Source organism: Bidens hawaiensis, unplaced genomic scaffold, assembly GCF_021521415.1.
Source record: "Bidens hawaiensis isolate Kalapana, Puna unplaced genomic scaffold, B.hawaiensis_p1.1 tig00027060_1, whole genome shotgun sequence".
In the NCBI taxonomy this organism is placed as follows: domain Eukaryota; kingdom Viridiplantae; phylum Streptophyta; class Magnoliopsida; order Asterales; family Asteraceae; genus Bidens; species Bidens hawaiensis.
The window spans coordinates 255,366-275,741 of record NW_027494358.1 but is presented as its reverse complement, the minus strand read 5'-3'; the positions used below and the strand labels follow the sequence as shown (position 1 = coordinate 275,741).

Below are 20,376 nucleotides of genomic sequence, written 5' to 3'. Positions count from 1 at the left end.
AAGTGTAACTAGTGTCATACTGAATGCATGATGCGCAAACTTAATCGTAGCCTAGTGACTGATACATCTTGTAAATAAAGGCATAGATACATATACCTTATGTTGGAAAACTTGTTAAAAATGAGTTTTTTTACTAAATAAAATGTAATTTTTACAAATTTTATAGATAGTTATTTATATGCAACTGTGGTTAATAAAACCGATCCATGTTGACTCGAAATCTCATATTGTGGATATATGCTCTTAAACATCTCGGATCATTGCACCCGAAGTTACATGTGAAGTTTGGTGTTCGTAACCTACACATTCCAACTTAAGAGGGAATATATGATTCTAAATATATTCTTGATATACTTACCTTGTATTTAGGCCCCAATATCATGGTTTCTTTTCTGACTCTATTTTGTATCTCTATTTTAGCGATCAGCTGATCATTAATCAAAAACCTTATTTGGGTACCAAAAACCCAGTTAGAGCATTCTCTAACCCATTCATCATATTATATTAGTAGAGCTTTTATAATGCAGGGACTGATTTAAGATATTGTGAGTGAATTAATCAGAAAATATTGTGATTTTTCTGTATATTTGTGTAGTATTATATAATTTTTTTAATATTTTTTTAGAGTGGTTGTGTGTAGTAGAGAGAAAATGTAATAATAAATGTATAAAAAAAGATTATTTAATTAAAAAGAAAAATGAAAAATGCAGTTTATTTTAGTGTAATTTTTGATTGATGATAGAAGAAGAAAAGTGATCCGTCCATCAAATTTAATGATTGAGGTTTTAATAATATAAAGAGTACGTAGTTTATGGTGTTGTGAGTGGAGGAGAGACAAACATAGTGATTTTTAGGTATATTTGAATAATTCATGTAGCATCCTGTAAATTTTTTAATATATTTTTAAAGTGGTTGTGAGTAAAGAAGAGAAAAAATTATAAACGTAAAAATATAAAAATATTATTTAATTGAGAATGAGAGAAAAAATATAATATTTTTAGTTTAATTTTGAATTTGAAAATATTACGTGAATACTCTTAGTAGGAGAAAATGACTACATAACCTTTAAACACATTAAATAATTGGCAAATGGGAAGAATATATGCTCATTTTCACGATCTTTCGGATCTATTATATACAATTGGTAAGTTAAATTTAGGTCTCCCACTGAAAAAAAGATATTTGATATAACAAATGGTTAATGAATTACTTATCCCACGATACTTCCAACGTACCAATAAGCCAAATGAAATCCAAGAAGTATTTATTGAACGATTTTAAAACCTATTCATGCTATTTCTTCTCCAAACCAAACATTCTCCAAGAACCATCAAATTCATTCCATATATAAACACCCAACCCCATCAACCTCTCTTCACCAGTCTTCCAACTCCAACCTGACAATGTCAAAGATGAATGGCAACAATGTGTCGACAATTACACGTCTTCCTACTCCAGGAAAAGCCACCGTGCTAGCAATCGGCAAGGCCTTCCCCAGCCAAGTCGTTCCGCAGGATTGCTTGGTTGAAGGCTACTTCCGTGACACCAACTGCATGGATTCTGCCATGAAAGAGAAACTGGAACGTTTGTGTAAGTATGCTTATTCTATTAGTTACATGCAATTAACTTATGATGCTATTTTTAGCATTAATGTCTTTCTCAGATTTATAAGCATCATATAAGTGACAGTTAACACAAATGTTCATACTGTTCCCCAACTTTATTTACCTGTCCATTTTTTTATTACTCCCCCCGTCCTATTATAAGTGTCCTACTTTGATTTTTCAAGTCCTTCTTATTTAACTTTGACCGGCAATATTTTTGTTTGTGTTATATAATACTTGATGTAAAATATATGAATGGATTGAGTTTTAAATGTATTTTACATTGATATAATTTCCATCAAGTATTATATGACACGAACAAAAAAATTTACAGTCAAAGTTGCAAAAAAAATGACTTGAAAAGTCAAAACAGGACACTTATAATGGGACAGGGGGGTATTTTTTTTGGAAAGGGTACTGAAAATAATAAAAGCATATTATGTAAACTATATATTAATTCCAAATATTGATACACCAAAAAGAAATACATATTTAAACACTATCACCCGTGGCTCTTTTGAAAATTAAAATAATAATATGACCGTAAGGGGCCTCAGATTTCTTGTTTCAAATTTGTTTAATTTCCAGGTTTTAACAAGTAAAGCAAAGAATCAATATACTTGAAATAGTTTTCTTTTCACCAAAACTTAGTCTTGACACCTAATATATGTATTGTATCCCTTTGAAAAGCCTGTATACAGAAATTAAGAGTTATATTACCACCACGTGTACAATGTAGAATCTGATTTAGTTCACTAATAAGTAATAAGTTTTTTAAGGAAAAAGCCCGATTTCAGAATATGGTTTATAGTTCACTGAAAATGTTGAGCTAGCATGGACACTATGTTTATACCATATTTGGTAAAATAAAGTAAAATACATTAACTCACCGATATAGACTGATTTGATCAATGGTCAATCTCTGATAGACCCGTAAAGTGGGTTAGGCTACAAGTACAAATTAAAGAGAATTAGAGAAATCGAACTTGAGACAATTTTCAGATTGTATTTCTAGTTCTTTCCTCAAAAAGAAGATTACAGTTTATAGGAAAATCAAAGAAATAAAAATAGGTAAAGATAAACGATAAGAAAACCGAATTAGAATATAATAAAGAAGCTAAATATTAGATTAACTTAAATAATTAATAAACTTAATAAATATATTACGGTCGTATCAATCACCGGCTCTTTTTTTTCATTATTAAACAAATAAGTATCACTGACGGAAAAATTATATCAGAAATCTAATCCAACACAAACTACCCATCAAGGATTGTTTGAGAGTAATGCTTTCCCACAAAACCAACGACATTTTGAAATGTAAAACTGTGTTTAAAAGTATTTTAAGTTTTCTTTTGGTTTTCTACCAGAATTTTCGTTAGTAATTTCCGTCAGTGATTAGTTGTCAGTGTTACTCATTAGTTTAGTAGCTTGTCATGAGCTCGAAATATTAAGAATTCTTTTTTACCTTTCTTTTGCTTTTTCAATGCTAGGTAAAACAACTACAGTGAAAACTAGATACACAGTGATGTCTAAGGAAATCCTTGACCAATATCCGGAACTCGCAACTGAAGGCTCAGCAACTATATCTCAAAGGCTAAGCATCGCGAACCAAGCTGTAACCGAGATGGCAAAAGAAGCTAGTTTAGCATGTTTCAAACAATGGGGAAGGCCTGCTGAAGACATCACTCATGTTGTCTATGTTTCATCAAGTGAAATTCGGCTTCCAGGAGGTGATCTGTATCTTGCTAGTGAGCTTGGGCTAAGAAACGACGTTAATCGTGTAATGCTCTACTTCTTGGGATGCTATGGTGGTGTTACAGGCCTTCGAATTGCGAAAGATATCGCAGAAAACAACCCTGGAAGCCGAGTATTGTTGACCACTTCCGAGACCACCATTTTAGGATATCGACCACCAAACAAGTCCCGTCCATATGACTTAGTTGGAGCCGCCCTTTTCGGAGATGGGGCTGCCGCCACGATTATTGGGGCAGACCCAATATCCGAAGTTGAGTCCCCTTTTATGGAATTAAGCTATGCAACGCAACAGTTCCTCCCGGGGACTCATAATGTTATAGATGGTCGGCTAACGGAAGAGGGAATAAATTTTAAACTTGGGCGCGACTTGCCTCAAAAGATTGATGATAACATTGAAGGGTTTTGCAAGAAATTGATGGAGAAAGCTGGTAACTTGGAGGACTTCAACGATATGTTTTGGGCGGTGCACCCAGGTGGTCCGGCGATATTGAACCGATTGGAGACTAAATTGAAACTGAGAGGGGAGAAGTTGGATTGTAGTAGGAAGGCTTTAATGGATTTTGGGAATGTGAGTAGTAACACTATATTTTATGTGATGGAGTATATGAGGGATGAGTTGAGGAATAAAGAGAATGGAGAAGAGTGGGGGCTGGCTTTGGCTTTTGGCCCTGGAATCACTTTTGAAGGCATTCTTCTCCGTAGCCTCAGTTAAGAGATATGGAGTGAAAAAAAACCTCTTTTAGTATTCAAGTATTAACTATACAAAGTGTTATTTGATGGAATGTTGATGATTTGGTAGGATTCAAATATTTCATGTCAAATTTCCCAATTGTTCTTCCTAAGTATTACAAGAAAATATATGATGCATTGAAGTTTAATTTTCAAAATCTTTGTTTGAGTATGTTATCTAATAAATATTTATTCTCTTGTTGGATTTAGAATTATGAAAATTAACATTGGCCGTAGGCATATTTAAACATCAACCACCACTATTAGGCTGACAAAACTGATGTGGCCCGGCTCTACGCACACCGTGCGGGGGCATTAAGGACAAGGCATTTTCGGGTGCTAGTTAACATGGTAACGAGGCTTTAACTAGAAAATGGTGGGGCCAGATGTAGATTTCGTGCTCTAATAAAAAACAAGTATTCGTAATCACTTAAATACCTATAACTAGTATGGGCAAGTAAGGTCGTCTCCGCAGGGAATTAGTGAAAAGTGCAAGTTTGACTCATGACTTGAAACTATTTAACTAAGCGGACAAACGATGTCAAGCGATTTAAAAAGATGTTTGAATGCAATACGATGGCGTTTAAAGATTTGTATAAAATTTAAGAAACGAGTGATTCACTTCAGGTTCAGTTAACGTGATAACAAACTAGTCACAGATTCATTTAAGTTGATTGCGCAGTAATTACTAAACCTTGTAGTTTGGTTGTGATGACAAACGAAACCTTATCTGAATTGTTGGCACAACTGAACGCGATCTACCTGATTACCAGTTTCATATTATGAAACCAATTATAATTCAATGACTAACAGCTATCGGATCAATGAAACAGAACATAGTTCTAAATTTTGATGGATACAGTGTAAGGCCCAACTACCGGTGCCCTACATTTGGTGTTGGATTTACTCATAAACACAGTTAGCCAGCTGTCTCAGTCGATTAGCCTGCGTGCATACTAAAAGTCAGCTACGCTGAGTGAGTTATAGTTAATCGGGCAACGTACAATACATTCACATATTCATATATGCACCCGAAGGTACATACCTTCCTATCATCTTACATACTTACATACTTACGTACTTTCATTCTTACTTTCATAGTAACATACATTCATTCATACACATACATTTTATGGAGCCTTCCGCCCTATAACCTTCGCCGATATTATTAGGGTCGGTTCCCTACACGCCGACATTATTAGGGTCGGTTCCCTACATTCGCCGACATAATTAGGGTCGGTTCCCTGCATTTGCCGACATTATTATTAGGGTCGGTTCCCTACGTTCGCCGACATTGTTAGGGTCGGTTCCCTGCATTCGCCGACATTATTATTAGGGTCAGTTCCCTACGTTTAGTACATTGTACCCTACCTGCCTTTACGTACCATTCTTATTAGTACATGCACTATCCGAAGATCGTTCATGTGCTAACATCTTAACTTACATACATCTTTCACATATCATATATATACATCAATCAACATACATAAATCGTACAACGCATACACTTACCACTTAAGGTAAGTGTATTAACTATCACATCGAGTAAGCACACAGCCCCGAAAACATAACAAGGAAGTGGGGCTAGAAACTCACCTGAATGGGGTTGCGTTCACCGTTTACGGTTATTCCCCACTTTAGCTGTACACGACTAACTGTATAATAATTACGCATATTAATTACTATCACTATCCATATCGTATTTCTAGTCCAATTATAACCCTCAACGTACGGGGGTCCGGGGGCAACGCCCCTGGCAGCGGGGTTTAGGGGCGGCAGCCCCTAGCAGGGTCCAAGGGGCAGAGCCCCTGGCTGGGGTCGAGCTGTTTTATTTCTATTAACTGTCTTATCACATTTTCCATTAGCATTTCGAATCATTAATTAATTTGCTACTTAAAAGTTCAAGGGATTCTTCGTAATTAAATCATTCTTTTTCTAAGTTCAGGGACCATTCTGTCCTTTTGTTAAACTTTTAGTTCGTTACATTGCTCTTAACGAATTGGCTTATCTTAGCTAACTGGTCCATGTAGCGAGTTGAACCCCTTAACGAACTGGTTATTAAACGAACTAGACCTTATAACGAACTGGTCCTTTGACGAATCAGTTCATGTAGCGAATCAGTCCATGTAACGAATTGGACCTTCAAATTCGTTATCTCCTTTAACGAATGACTATAACGAATCAAGGGTGATTCGTTATCTTTTCCCTTAACGAATTGAACACGAACTGAAGCTAATTCGCTATGCTTTCTTTAACAAATTATTTGGTGAATCACCCCTAGTTCGTTAACTTCCTGTTAACAAATTAGGGTTAGGTCAGAGAATGTCAGAACATTCTCTGACATTCCTCTTAACCTCTTATCTTTTCCAGCGCCGCCTTTCCGGCGCCTCCGCCGGAAAACCACGAATTCGCCGGAAAAACGAGTTTTAACTCGTTTTTCACCTTGTTCGATCCAGATCTGAGCTAGGGTGATCCCTAAGCTCATCTTAGGTTCAGTTTATGCCCGATTCCATCCGGATCTCGTGACTTAAATGGTTTAACGGTGTCGGCTCGTCGTTTCGTGATTATATCTAACGGGTTTAAGCTCATACAACATCATACTATTATTACATCGGGTCGGGATCGATTCCTCTTTCTTGGTTCGGCTAGATATGGAGAGAACTAGAGAGAGATCTTAAGTGTGTATTTTGGTGGTGTATGGAATATGTGTAAATGAGTGATTAAATGGTGATTATGGTTTATATATTTACGGATCATGGGCTTAAGCCCATGGTCTTTCCTTCTTTCATTCTAACCCAAGTCCATCACACATATCCATTTAACCAACACAAGTCCAACTCGTATTCTATTTATCTAAACCGATAACGACCCACTATAAAATAGACGAAATTTATTTTATTATTATAACCAAAAGTAAGATATTACATACAGTCGAATAGCTGATGCAAGAATTGATAAACAAAAACATAAACTGCTTAAACAATCAATCAATAATGCAAAACAAGATAAAATATGACACTCAATCAAGCTTTGAAACAATCAAGAACATAGAATCCGATCATAACAAGTTAACACAAAACCCTATACCTGAAGTGGTCACGTGGGGGTTAGCCTTGCTTCTGCATCATGATAAAAATCATTCAAAGTGTTGTAGAGAAAAATCTTCCTTCTCTCAAAACCCTACTACGTCTCTCATCTCTTTCGTGGACTAAGCTTCTTTTAGGCCAATTGATGTTTCTTGTGGGCTGATTCCGATTTCCATTGCGGGCCTTGGTGACATTCTGATGGGCTACTACATATTTAATTGTAGGCCTTTGAACTTTGTTACATCTGTCATCGAGGGTGCCTAGATTCACTTTAGGAATCACATTATAATTCAGTTGTAGCCATCATGCCATCACGTTATATTATTATTATTATTATTATTATTATTATTATTATTATTATTATTACTCCAGAATCACGCGTGCGTCGAACCCGATCTTTCCGAGACTCCAAAGCATGTCCACAAATGTTTCCAATTAGTTTCTTTAGCGCTCAATAACCTGAAATACAAAAACACACTTGAATTACGGTAGTTTAAACAATAAACTAAATAGGAACCATAAAATAACATATATTAATACATGATTTATACCCAACCATCACATCCCTATACTTACCGTTTGCTTTCCTTCAAGCAAACTCCCATGCAACACATACACCTCAATTGATGGTTCATCAGTTATCATCGTTATTACTAGTAAGGTTTAAGGTCATACCCAATTCCCAATGCTTACACTGTCAAGATTGACAACCCATCAAACAAATTTAACGATACATTTAAAACAATGGAACCACCTAAACAAGATTACTTTGTTTCCGGTTAAGGCACACATGATCACACCCCTCACAAATATATCGCTCATCTCGGTTTAATATCTGGACCAAAAAAAAGTGTGCTAGTATCTCTCTGCCCTCTATATCGAGTATGAACACACTGTAATAAGCTTGTAAGTCGGTCATATCTCCACCCATTACCCACCGGCTGGATAAAGAATAGGATTAAGAGTTTTGCTGTGGCATAGGTTCGAGTATGGAATATGATTTATTTTATGACTTATGGTGGATAAAACCCAATTTATTCAAACACCATAACAAACAAACGATCTAACAATCTAACTCTTGTATACAATCACTACTAACTTCAAACATCTCTTTTTGAATTTTTCTGATTTTTCTCTTTTTTTTCTTTTTCTTTCTTTTTTTTAACAAAACAAGATAACATATATACAAATAACTGACTCGAGACATACGTACATTGTGTACTATGCTCAACCAACAAATTATACACAACTCTAATATACCGGGTTTCATCACACGGGTTAAAATAAAAGGCCAAGGCTAACACGGCTTGTAACGTAGGGTTAACAACGAAAGGGATAGGCAAAAATATGGCTCCTAGGGGATAGTGTAGGGTAAGGAGTATTATATATATATATATATGTGTGTGTGTGTGTGTGTAAAGGCCAATATAATGTGGGTTTCTATAGTCTAATTTCTCCATACATGCGGTGGTATGGTATTAAGATCTTGACATGAATATGACAAACAAGTTCTAGATATTATGAACTTACTGGTTACACTCTTTATAGCACTCATATGACTTGTGTATATATCTATATTAGTTTGAGACCCGTGTATTACACGGGAATTGTTGAAAATTTTAATCTTTAAGCACTAAGCAAAATACAATAAACAACACAATTATCATATATTGTTAATATAAATACAATTTATATTAAAATCAATCGAATTACAAAACAAACATTACATAAATATTTTACAAATAACTAAAATTCTCTTGTACACTACATTTGTGGTTGTATTGATCAATATACCTTGTTTATCACGAACCAAAATCTTTAGTCCGTGTCTGCTTGTAACTCTGGATAATGCTACGTATAGATGTCCGTGTGAGAACACAGGTTCTTTCAAGTACAAACGAACCCTAAATAATTATTGACCTTGGCTTTTGTTATGGTTATCGTGAAACCTAGGGAAACTACGTTATTTGAAATTTTAATGCTATTTTGTAGTTTGTTGAAGTCGTTGATGTTCTATGGATCAAAACTCTATGTCCAATATTAGTTTTAGAAATAATTTTTGCTTCAACTACACGAGTACCTAACAATATAATCTAAATTACATAACCCATTTTTTAATTAAGATTTCTAAGAAGCATAAAATACGAATAAGAAGAAATCATTGAATCAAACCTTCATGAATATGGATAACCCAAATTTTAACACAAATACGGGGGCTTGATTAAGATTTAACAAAATGAAAGTTGACATGTCAATTACATACAGTCCCAATAGAGTTAAATGTAATTCCTTGTTGCTTTATAAAACACGTAGCCAAGTTACAACATTTACAAAGTTAACGTATAACAGAATGAAATTAAAAATTAAAGTTACATGAACACGTTTAACCTCATATAAATCTTCTTAGTTTGAACTCCATAAGATTTTGTAATTTCCTCAATTGGTGTATAATTAATGTGACATTCGTCAATTTCGGGTCACTTTTGTATTTGTATTATTATGTAAACCCGACCCGTTTGTAACCCGAACATTTCAAATATATAAAATATTGGATTTTATATTTGTTTTATTATGCATTGTTTGACAATTCAAACATACACATTTTCATGAAAACCATAAAAGAACCTTTATAACTAACCCTCCACTCTTTCCCTATATAAACTAGCTCGTCTCTTTCATTTCCACCTTGTTCATTTCTCATCTTTTCTCTCCCAAACAAAGAACACAACTTCATCTCGTCAAGGTTTCTTAATAATCAATCAAGAACCATTATTTAATTCTTGTTTTGTTACTTAAGCTTGTGGTGCAACATATATATAATATACACCCCTTGTTACCTTTGGTGGTCACTTCTCCGGTCTCGGTCGGTGGAGTGTCGGGCCTCGTAAGGCAAGGCTTCATAGAGGACTTACGCAGTCCTTGATATATATATAGGGGTGGGATCTAGAGAGAACTCCTTTTAAAGAGAGAACTAGAGAACTAGTAAAGAATTATTTTTAACTATTTTTAAAAAAATATTTTGTGATTTCTTTTTCTTTCCTTCTTTTTATAAGATGATATTGTTCCTAAAAAAACTTGTCGGTGTAGTACTGTAGTGCATATGTGCACTAAGGCCTATTGCATATATACAACAGTGTTTTATTGAATATAATACAACACAATTGCATTATCCAATACACACTATTGAATATATGCAAATACAACACAAATAATTGTATGCAAAACACATTATCGCATATATGTAATACAACACTAATGCACATATGCACTATATCAATTTTTTTTAACTTTTGTATATAATATAACACTATTGCAAATATACAATACAAACAACTATATATATGATATTCAACACTATTTAAAATATCAAAATGCAAACTATTACATATATGCATTATAAAAAAAGTCGGTGTAATGCATACATGCATTACTCGTTAATTTTTTTTATTTTTTTTCATTTTTATATTTTTTGTGGTGAAAAATAACAACATATAAGAATGATGAAAGAAAAAAAAAATTTAAAAATATTTTTTTAATTAAATTAAAAATATTTCATTATTAGTTCTCTAGTTCTCTCCATAAAAAAGAGTTCTCTCATGATCCTATCCCTATATATATATATATTAGTTTATATGCCCGTGTGACACACAGGTTAAAAAAATTATTTTTAAAAACATATTAATAAATATAATCTACGACTTTTTAAAAATAAAATTAAAATGTAATCAAGTTACTTAAATATTTCATAAAATATGAAAAAGTATTTAAAAAAATATTTTTTGTATGCAACGATATCGGTTCAATATGGGAAATATTATCACACCAATTTTACCCTTAATGCGTTGAACCAAACAACTCAAAAGGTTGTGAAATTTTATTCTATCCGTTATCCAATTGAGCCGTAATGTTGTAAATTAGCTAACATATACCTATTCAATGTTTAAATAATTAACTACAACAAAAGCAAATAAAATATGCAAACATTATACTGTAGACTTTAACCATTTGATTAAAAGCATAGTATGATCTGTTATTTTGTTATGATATGCTGATCAAACTACCCTTGACAACAAACACACCCATTCACATTCAATTTATCTCTATTTTTCAACTGTGTGATCTGCACTTCAAATACAAATCCCATTGTAAATTAATTGTAGCTTTGACCCAACCCAAATCTGATGTACTTGCGACAATGACAGCAGCATGTGAGTTTGCATTCAGAGATGACCATGGCGGAAGAGAACGCCAAATCGAATTCCTAACCAACAGAAATCAACAACAATGTATTTTACCAATCGAACCACAAAAGTGAAGTACATCATTTAATTAGTAAATTTCGATGGCAAAAAGGAAGAGAAAAGTGTATCGTACCAATCAATGGCAGTAAAGTTCGATCCAACAATTTCGGTATATTCCGCCCCAGACCACCTCACCTCAGTTCATCAGTTCAGAGCTACAACTTCAATTCTAACTTTTGTATAAACTTCTACAAATTTAATAAGGCGTATAGGTAATTTAGTTAATTTGTTTAATTATGAGATATTGTTCAATTTTAAAATATATGTTATTGTCATTAGATAATAATTACCTTATTAGTTGATTGAATCTATTTTTTATAAGCCTTCGAAGCTAAAACCAACTGATTTTTAGATTCATCTGTACATGGGTAATATTATAACGAATAAAAATGCTTCAATCCATGTAACCACACTGTAACAGTTTTGTTCGGTTCGGTTTTTAATTTTCAACTATTCGGTTTCGATTCATGATAAAAAAAATTGGCTCACGTTTGGTCCTAAAATCCATTAAAATCGGATCGTAAGCACCCCTAATAAAAAGTATATGAATATTAAAAAAGTCTAAAGTAATGTTTAACACTACTCAACATTAACACAAAGTATATGAGCATTTAAAAGTCAAAATTACAATAAGCAAATTGATCTTACTTTTTGCAGCAAAGTAAGTGTCGTCAAGTCATTTTCATCATCCTACAAACCAAAAATATAAAATGCAATCAAAATTGTAGTTAAGAACACTCACTCAGACACTTGTAACCTAAAAGGAACGATCTTAAGTGATTGTCAATATAAATTTTTGTTAGTACACGGTTTTGCGTCTCGAGTCTTTGTATTTAACGTTTATGTAATTGTCGTTTATTTATGTAATAAATTATTGAGACTTTAAGTTAGTTCGTTAATATAATGTCTAGTTCGCAAAGGATGTTTAGCGAACTAAGATCTAAGTTATTATCCCTCATGATTCGTTAAGGATGTTTAACGAATCAGGGGGTGATTCGTTAAGGATATTTCTATTTAATGTATGTAACGAAGTGGACTCTAGTTCATTAGGGGATGTTAACGAACTAGGTCCATCTTCTATTTATTTGTGAACACTGTTCGCAATTAAGTTAAGTTTTGAGAATTATATTATCGAACCTCTGTCCAGATCTACTCTCAAGCTTCGTTAACGTATTCAATCTTAATATTATACATACACATATATACAACTAATACTAATACTAATATATAACATATAATTAATAGCATCATGAACTAGATCCGCATAATCGGTTAAGTAATCTTAGATCCGAGATTGATTTAGGCGTTCACAAGTGGTATCAGAGCTTTCGGGGATTCTATTGCTCTTGATTTGGTTATTAATTCGTTAATTTAGGACTGTTAATTGTTAATTTGGTATTATTCAGTGTTCGGTTTGAGTTTGATCAATTTCGGTGTGAATTTGATTAAGATATGGATTGAGTTTGGTTAATTTGTGGTTTGGTAAGGTATTGGTAAGGTATTGGGAAGGATTGTTAGATTGTGATTGAGAATTGGTTTAGATCTGTTTTTGGCCGAAACAGGGGATAGTTTTGGTTCAAATTGGATTCGGAATAAGGATAATTGGTTTACGAGGAGTATTGATTTGGTTTCGCGTTGTAATGACGAGTATTTTAGTAATTCACTTGTGCGATTTGGTTGAGATTTGAAGTTGTATTACAAATTTGTGTTTCTAGGTTTGTGTTCTTCATTTCCAGAAATATGGAAATCTTCATTTAAAGATTTGAAGATTTGAAGACTTAAATCTGATTCGTTAAGTTTTCAACCTGATTCGCTATCCTATTCAAATTGATTATATTTAGCCAGTTCATCATAAATTTTGGTTAATACATTAACCAATTCGCTACACTTGCTGATTCGTGTAAACAGATTCGTGTGACTTGTGTTTACCTTGGAAATTGTGTTATAACAACTTTTGCCACGTGGCATTTGTTGTCAGAGTTTGTTGAAAACCATTGTAACAACCTGATTCGCTATCAACTGTGGCTAGTTCGTTGTCTGTTTCGCTAAGCCAATACTTAGTGACTCGTTTAGCCAATACGTTAGTTGACTTATTCGTTGATCAATTCGTTAATTTCAATTCTGATTCGGTACCTGATCAATCTTAACTACGTTAAGATTTGATTAGTTGATTACTGTTCACAGTTCGCTACAACTGTTCACAGTTCGTTTCCTCTACTGTTTATAATTCGTTTATCTTATTTTCAAAATTAACCCTTAAAGTTCAAAACTTGTCAAAAATGGATGGTATGTATGCATTAGCTTCTCAAAACATGTTGATGCAATAAATGTTACAACTGGATACCGAGATCGGTTCACATTCAAAGTGTCCACGTTTGATGAAATTTAGCGATTTTGTTAAATGGAACCCCGTTTTCGTGCTCATCTAGGGTCAGTTCACCCTGATTGTTCATACTGTTTGGATGAGGTTTATACCGTTCCATTGATTGGGGATGAGACTATTGGTTTTACACCTAAAGCTATCTCTTAATACTCGGTTGAAGAGAAGAAAGCATTAGAAATTGAGACAAAAGCTTATTCTACTCTTACTATGGATTTACCTGAAAACATATTTCACCAAGTAGGAAGTATTAAGATTTGTGCTTCTTTATTTCAACATATCCTTATGAGAAGTATGGGAAACACCGCTGAAAGAAAAAAGGTTATGCTCAAGTTTCAATATAGAAACTTTAACCTACTAAAGGGTGAGACTATTGAAGAGATGACTATATGATTTAATCATTTGATAGCCGAGATGGACAAGATGAGATTGGAGATATCTGAATTTGATTAGATTGATACTATTAAAAGTGTTTTGCCAAGTTCTTATTCAACTTTCCTTATGGTGTTGAAGGAGAATAATTATTTTAGTAATGAGGATTTGACTGCATATGAATTTCTTCAAAAGATCAAGGCTCGAGAATATGATCTTAAATGTCAGAAGTCTTCGAAAGATAATCATGATCCTGCATTTTATGGTGGAAGCATGCCATTAAGTTTAACCATTTCACCTATCACTGCTTTTCTCACACAAACTGCAAGTAAAAATGCAACAACTATCTATAGTGATCCACGTTCTTGTTTCTACATAGCTGGAAATATTGGTTCATCTGGAAGATCTGGGAGTTCTTCATCATCAAATCAATTCTCATCACAACCAAATGTAAACATGAGAGAAGCTGAACAAAATTTTGCTTTCTTATCTGCTTTCATGACTTCATATGGGAATTTGGTTAGTAGTAAAATTGCCACAAGTGATTTGACTGATGAAGATTATGATCAAATTGATCTTGATGATTTAGAACTGATGAACTTGAAGTGGAATATGGCTATGATAGCCAGGAAAGTGAAAAAGTTGATGCAAAGAACGGGTAAAGATCTTCCATATTTGAACAAGAAATTGGTGTTTGATAAATTAAAGGTTAAGTGCTACAATTGTCAAGAGTTTGGTCATTTTGCCAAAGAATGTGATAAACCTAAAAAGGAGTATACCGGTCCCAGAAAACAAGATCAAAACTCATCGGGAAAGAGTGGTAATGATGCAGGAATGTCTTCTGGAGGTAAACCTTCGTCTTCTGGATCTCAGGCAATGTTATCCAACGTAGATGGAGATGACTGGTCACAAAGGTTATTATGTGGTAACAATCAAACAAATCTTGCAATGTTTGGATTTCCTGAGTACTTTCAAGATGTAAGTGGAAGTGAAATTTCTTCTGATGTTGATACTGAGTCTGAGTCTGATGATTCAAATGAAAAGCTTCCAACTACTTTCGCTTGCATGGCAAAGATCAGTGATTCAACCACGTCTGCTTGCATGGCTAAGCAAAATGAGGTTAGTAATTCTACTTCTAACTTATCATGTGTTGATTGTGAGACCAATAAGTCTAAGATAGATGCCTTGAAACTTCAAAATGATAATTTGCTTAAAGAGATTGTTTCATTAAAAGATACTTATAGGCAATCCTTGACCTCTCAAATGAATTCAAGAGAGAAAATTGAGGCTTTAACTATAAGTAATCATGATCTTAAGGTTGAATTGTCGGTGAAAATGACCATCAATGATAAAAAATTTCAAGAAATTTTGAACATAGATCAAAGATAACTGAGCTTGAAAATGAGGTTCTTGATTTAAAGAATAAATTGGGCAAATTCAGAAACTCTTCCTTTTTGCTAAATGAAATAATTGAAGTATCTAGTAAGCAAAAAGATTCGAAGAAAGGAATAGGTTTTGCTGAGATTCCACCATCTTTTCATAATGATTACAAACCAAATCCTTTTGCTAGAAAATAAGAGGATGTGATGGTTAAAGACAAAACCATTTAAACTTGAAAGTGTTAAACCCAATCTTCGATTCAGAAACCTCATGTTCAAAGCAACAAAGTCTTTGTTGAAAATGTTGACAAAGTTATCATTGAGGATGTGTTCGAACCTGAAATCATACACAAGAACATTCCAAGTTATAATCACATACTTTGTGAACCTCATGAATTTGAGGAGACTGTGTATGGTTCGCACACAACCAAGGTGAAACAAGATGCTCATGTCAATGTCAAACCAGTAAGGGCCAAGAAACCAGAAAAACCAAAAATTTCTGATGAGGATTTGTTGCGTTTTATAAATCCATTTGTTTCCAAGCCATCTACTGGTAGAGTATTTAAGTTAAAGGGGATAGACACGATGTTCACAGAGAAAGACATTCCAATAAGTATCATTAAACCAGAACTTATTGAGAGTGTATTTCACAATGAAACTTCCAAGATTCAAGATCTTGAACGTCGGTATGCTCAAGCTAAAACATTGGCTTCATCTGATCCATTGACTAAAGTAAAGCAAGTTTTAAAACAGGCTAAGAAAGTTCAATTTGTGAAGTCAACCGGAACAGATACATTGAAAAGTTTTTCAAACTGTTCTAACTTAGATTTTTATTTGAAGAAGAAATCTAAGTTATCTGATGATTTTGCTAAGAGCATGACCAAAAATGTGAGTCATTATTCTTCCTCTGTGTCACATGTTCTGACTAATTCTCAACATCATCATGTTGACATGCGAAGCTGTTTCCTTTGCGGTCAACAAGGTCATGTAGTAAGAAATTGTGGCGAAAGAGCTATCAGAATCTTCATCATTTTATCAAAGACCATTCCAAACCAGTTCCTTTGGTAAAGGAGATTCTGAAACGACCTATGTCGTATGCTAATGATACTCATATTATGTTCTCTAATGTACATTCTCGAAAAGTTGTTCATGTGAATGAAACTCATAGTCTTGTTAAACCAAAGTTTATTCCAACCGAACCGTTATGCAATAATGTTAATTCAAATGTAGTTCAAGCTTCGTATCTTAGACGAAAGTCCAAGAAACTTGTAACTTATTCTCAAGTTGTTGAACAACAATTGAATGCGACTAAGTTTAACTTTTCTCAAGAAAACCAAAAGGTGCCCAAGACTGAGGCCTGGGCTGCCTTTTTGAACTAATCATTTTCATTTGTGTGTAGGTTACATTCAAGACCATTTCTGGTGAAAACTGGATCATGGATAGTGGATGTTCTCGTCATATTACTGGAAATCTCGACCTCTTAACAAATGTAAGAAATATACAAGGGGGTTATGTGTAACATTTGGCAAAAAATTTCACTAATGTAATCATGATTAATCATCCTAATATCATTTTATTAATAAAATCTCTCTTTACTAAGGTTCATTGCCTTGTAAAGTCAACAGAAAGTCCAAATTTGCGCACGATACGAGAAAAACGTGCAAAAACCTCGGGTAACGAGCCAGAAAGTAAATAAATCATTAGATTGATTAAACAATCTAAAAAATTCAAAATACATATGAAAACATGTGAGACAACATAAAAATATAATTTAGGAAGGCTCAAATCACAAAAATTGGAAAATAAGCGAACTCGAGTCAATACAGGACCCGGAAAGGACCCCTCATGAATTATTTTCAAAAAAATAATTTTTATGGTTCATACTGTCAGGAATTTGATTTCGTTCAAAGTTTGACAAAAATTATTGAAAACGGAGTTCGTTTGGATATTTAAAACACGAAATACGTTAAACGGATAATGGGAAATCACCTAGTTATTAACCCAACCCTTTCACATACCCCACCCCCACCTTGGACACATCACCTACCCAAGTGTTTCAATCCCATATTCCCAAGTACACCCCAAATGATTACTTTCTAGAAACGCACACATGTTCTTCATCCCAACACTCCAACCCATCACCCTAACTCACCAAATCACCACTCTACACCACCAACACATCACTCTACCCTACTCCTTCCTCTCCTTTTAAAACTCACGACCCAAACACCCCTTGAACACTCCAAACCAAATTCAAATCAATAATCGACACACACATGCACATAATCAATAACATGGAGGTCTAAATCAAGATAATAGGAAGGATTAAGCTACCAAGGAAGCATTAGGAAGAAGTAAAGCTAGGGAACACACACTATTATTCACTATCTTTCATCTTTCAAAATCTCCATAACCAGGTAAGTACCATGTTAAGATTTAATGAGTGTTGATTATGAATATACAAGATTGGATATACTTGAGTTTGATTGAAAGATTGACAATGTGTGTAGTGTGGGTATATGTGTGTGTGCCGTAGGTATATGTATATGTATGTATGAGAGGATCAAAACTCCATACACATGCATACATATATCCTAAAAGATCTTATATTGTTTATTAGTTTGAATATGGAATATTAATACTTCTTGAATATTTGATAACTTGATTCTAGGGTTTGTATTAGATTAAAGATTGGAATGGATTATTGGTCTCTAACTTGTTAGTATGGGTATAGATTGTTAAAGATTGTTGCTAGAAATGAGTAAAACATGAATATGTTCATAATGGTAAAAATTGGGGATTTTTAATATAAAGTTAATTAGGAGGTTTTGTATGGATTTTTGAATTATAAGATGTCGTGGGATGAATTAAATATAAGTAAGATAGGTTGCATGTTAGATCTAGTAGTTGAAACTTGAAAAGTGTTGGAGCTACTAAATAAGGAAACTTTAATTTTAATAAAAGATGAAAATGAGATTGTGATGAAAATACTTGTAATAGGTGGAAACAACAAGTGATTAATAACAACTCAAACAAGATAGGATGTATAGTTTGAAACTTGGATTAGTTAAAAACATTGTTGAAATAAACAATGACTTACTTATAATAGAAACTTTGTTGAATGGAGAATTTAAAAGAATAACATGGAATAGATTATCTAGGATGTATGAAACCCTAACAACTTAAATGAATAAATTAAACATAGAATTGTATTAATAAAAGTGTAAGAATTAGATTAATTAGAAGTACAAACATTAAAAGTTACTAATATAAGAAACCTTGTTAAAACAACACTTAGAGAAATTATGAAAATCCATGATCCTTTGATTTGAAAGATTTATTAAGGTTTGATAAAGGTAAGAATATCATAAAAGTAAGTACTTATAAAGGTATGGAAACATCTAAAGGAGTCATACTTGATTTTGTTGTAAAAGATAATGTTCAAAAATTAGATTCTTTTAAAAAGAGAATAAGAACCTTCAATTTAAAAGTGGAATTTTAGATTATTAGAAACTTATAAAATAAATTAAAATTTTGGAATTTTAGGATATTTAAACATAATTGTACATAAATAAATAACAAGTTAAACTAGTAACATTTTTAAGATAAATTAAAAGACGAACTAGGAACCGAATAACTCGATTAACGTGTCTTGTGAACATACATGGTCAAAACTGCTATTTATGGTTAATTATATGTTATTATATGTGTGTTTAGTTCATTGGATGATTAGTATAGACATGTGTAATTTATTTGACTTGTCGGTAACTTAAACGGTCGAAAAATCGACTTTTTAAGCAAAACCGACACAACTATTAGGGACTGATTTAAAACAGCCACTAAAGTGGTCAAATACTCATGTATAACATAAGCTAATACATGAGAAAAGGACAAGATGATAAAACTTAGTCATAAACGGTTCGTGTCGCGAAAACCGACACGAAAACGTTAAAAAGTTGTTATTTAAAAAAAATATTAACTAAAATAAAAATAATATATTTTCACAAGTAAACTTATAAAACTTGACTAATATCTATGCAACATAGTATTTTCCATAACCTATAAGTTATATTTTAAACGAGAAACTGAAACAACGCATCTTAAGTTTAAAACCGACAAAAACCGATAAGTTTTGTGAAAAATAAAAGGATTAATATTTTCGTAAAAATTCCAACAACTAAAACTTAAAAATATTTTATTAATTAATTAAATTAATTAAATAATAACTAACGGAAAACCGAACTATGTGTATTCGCTTTTGTGCTATGTGCTTATGTGTACATTAGAATAGGACTGATAAATTTAAAATGAGTTTTGTATAAAACTAAAAATCAAGTTTTTATTAACAAAACGCGTTTTAATATAGGACACGGGAATTTTGGAAAAGCTACAAGACAGTGAGTTTCTCTATCGAACCCCCCTCGATTTTTAACTGGAATTGTTTTTAAAACGATATTTAATTGTGTTTTGGGGGGAAAGCATATTCTTTATTTTATATTATTTTCGTTAATGTTTTATAAAGGCATTTTATTTTACAAATTGGTGTACAATGCGAGATGAGTTTAGTTGGGATAAGTAACAGTTAACCCTAGAAAGGGGCACAAAAATATTGGTAGATCTATTAGGGTGACGCCCCCCACTTCCATTCGCGTTGGGTTAAAAGTGGGAATATTTTGATTATTGTATGTATCGGGTTATCAACTATGATAGTCATACGCAATGTTGTATTCTTTGCTCGTTTACAACAACTCAATTTGTTTAAGAAAT

The 20,376-nt window shown here is 33.0% G+C and overlaps 1 protein-coding gene and 1 long non-coding RNA gene across 2 annotated transcripts in view; one reads left to right on the top strand and one right to left on the bottom strand.

The window, feature by feature from the left end:
* The first annotated feature begins 1,082 nt into the window (after positions 1–1,082).
* Positions 1,083–4,897, top strand: LOC143574589 (type III polyketide synthase A-like). The gene is made up of 2 exons (XM_077059177.1): positions 1,083–1,590; positions 3,098–4,897. The coding sequence occupies exons 1-2, from the start codon at positions 1,404–1,406 to the stop codon at positions 4,072–4,074; spliced, it is 1,164 nt and encodes a 387-aa protein (XP_076915292.1). The 5' UTR covers positions 1,083–1,403; the 3' UTR covers positions 4,075–4,897.
* A 7,207-nt stretch (positions 4,898–12,104) lies between these two features.
* Positions 12,105–20,376, bottom strand: part of LOC143574588 (uncharacterized) — a 28,634-nt gene continuing 20,362 nt past the window's right edge. The window contains exon 3 of the long non-coding RNA XR_013142624.1: positions 12,105–12,168. This is a non-coding gene — a long non-coding RNA (uncharacterized LOC143574588). The remainder of the gene's footprint in view (positions 12,169–20,376) is intronic.

Excerpts from the sequence above, each read along its gene's own strand:
- LOC143574589 (XM_077059177.1), top strand. The coding sequence starts at position 1,404 with ATGTCAAAGATGAATGGCAACAATGTGTCGACAATTACACGTCTTCCT. Across the intron at positions 1,591-3,097 it reads AGAGAAACTGGAACGTTTGT|GTAAAACAACTACAGTGAAA; the intron begins GTAAGTATGCTT and ends TTTCAATGCTAG.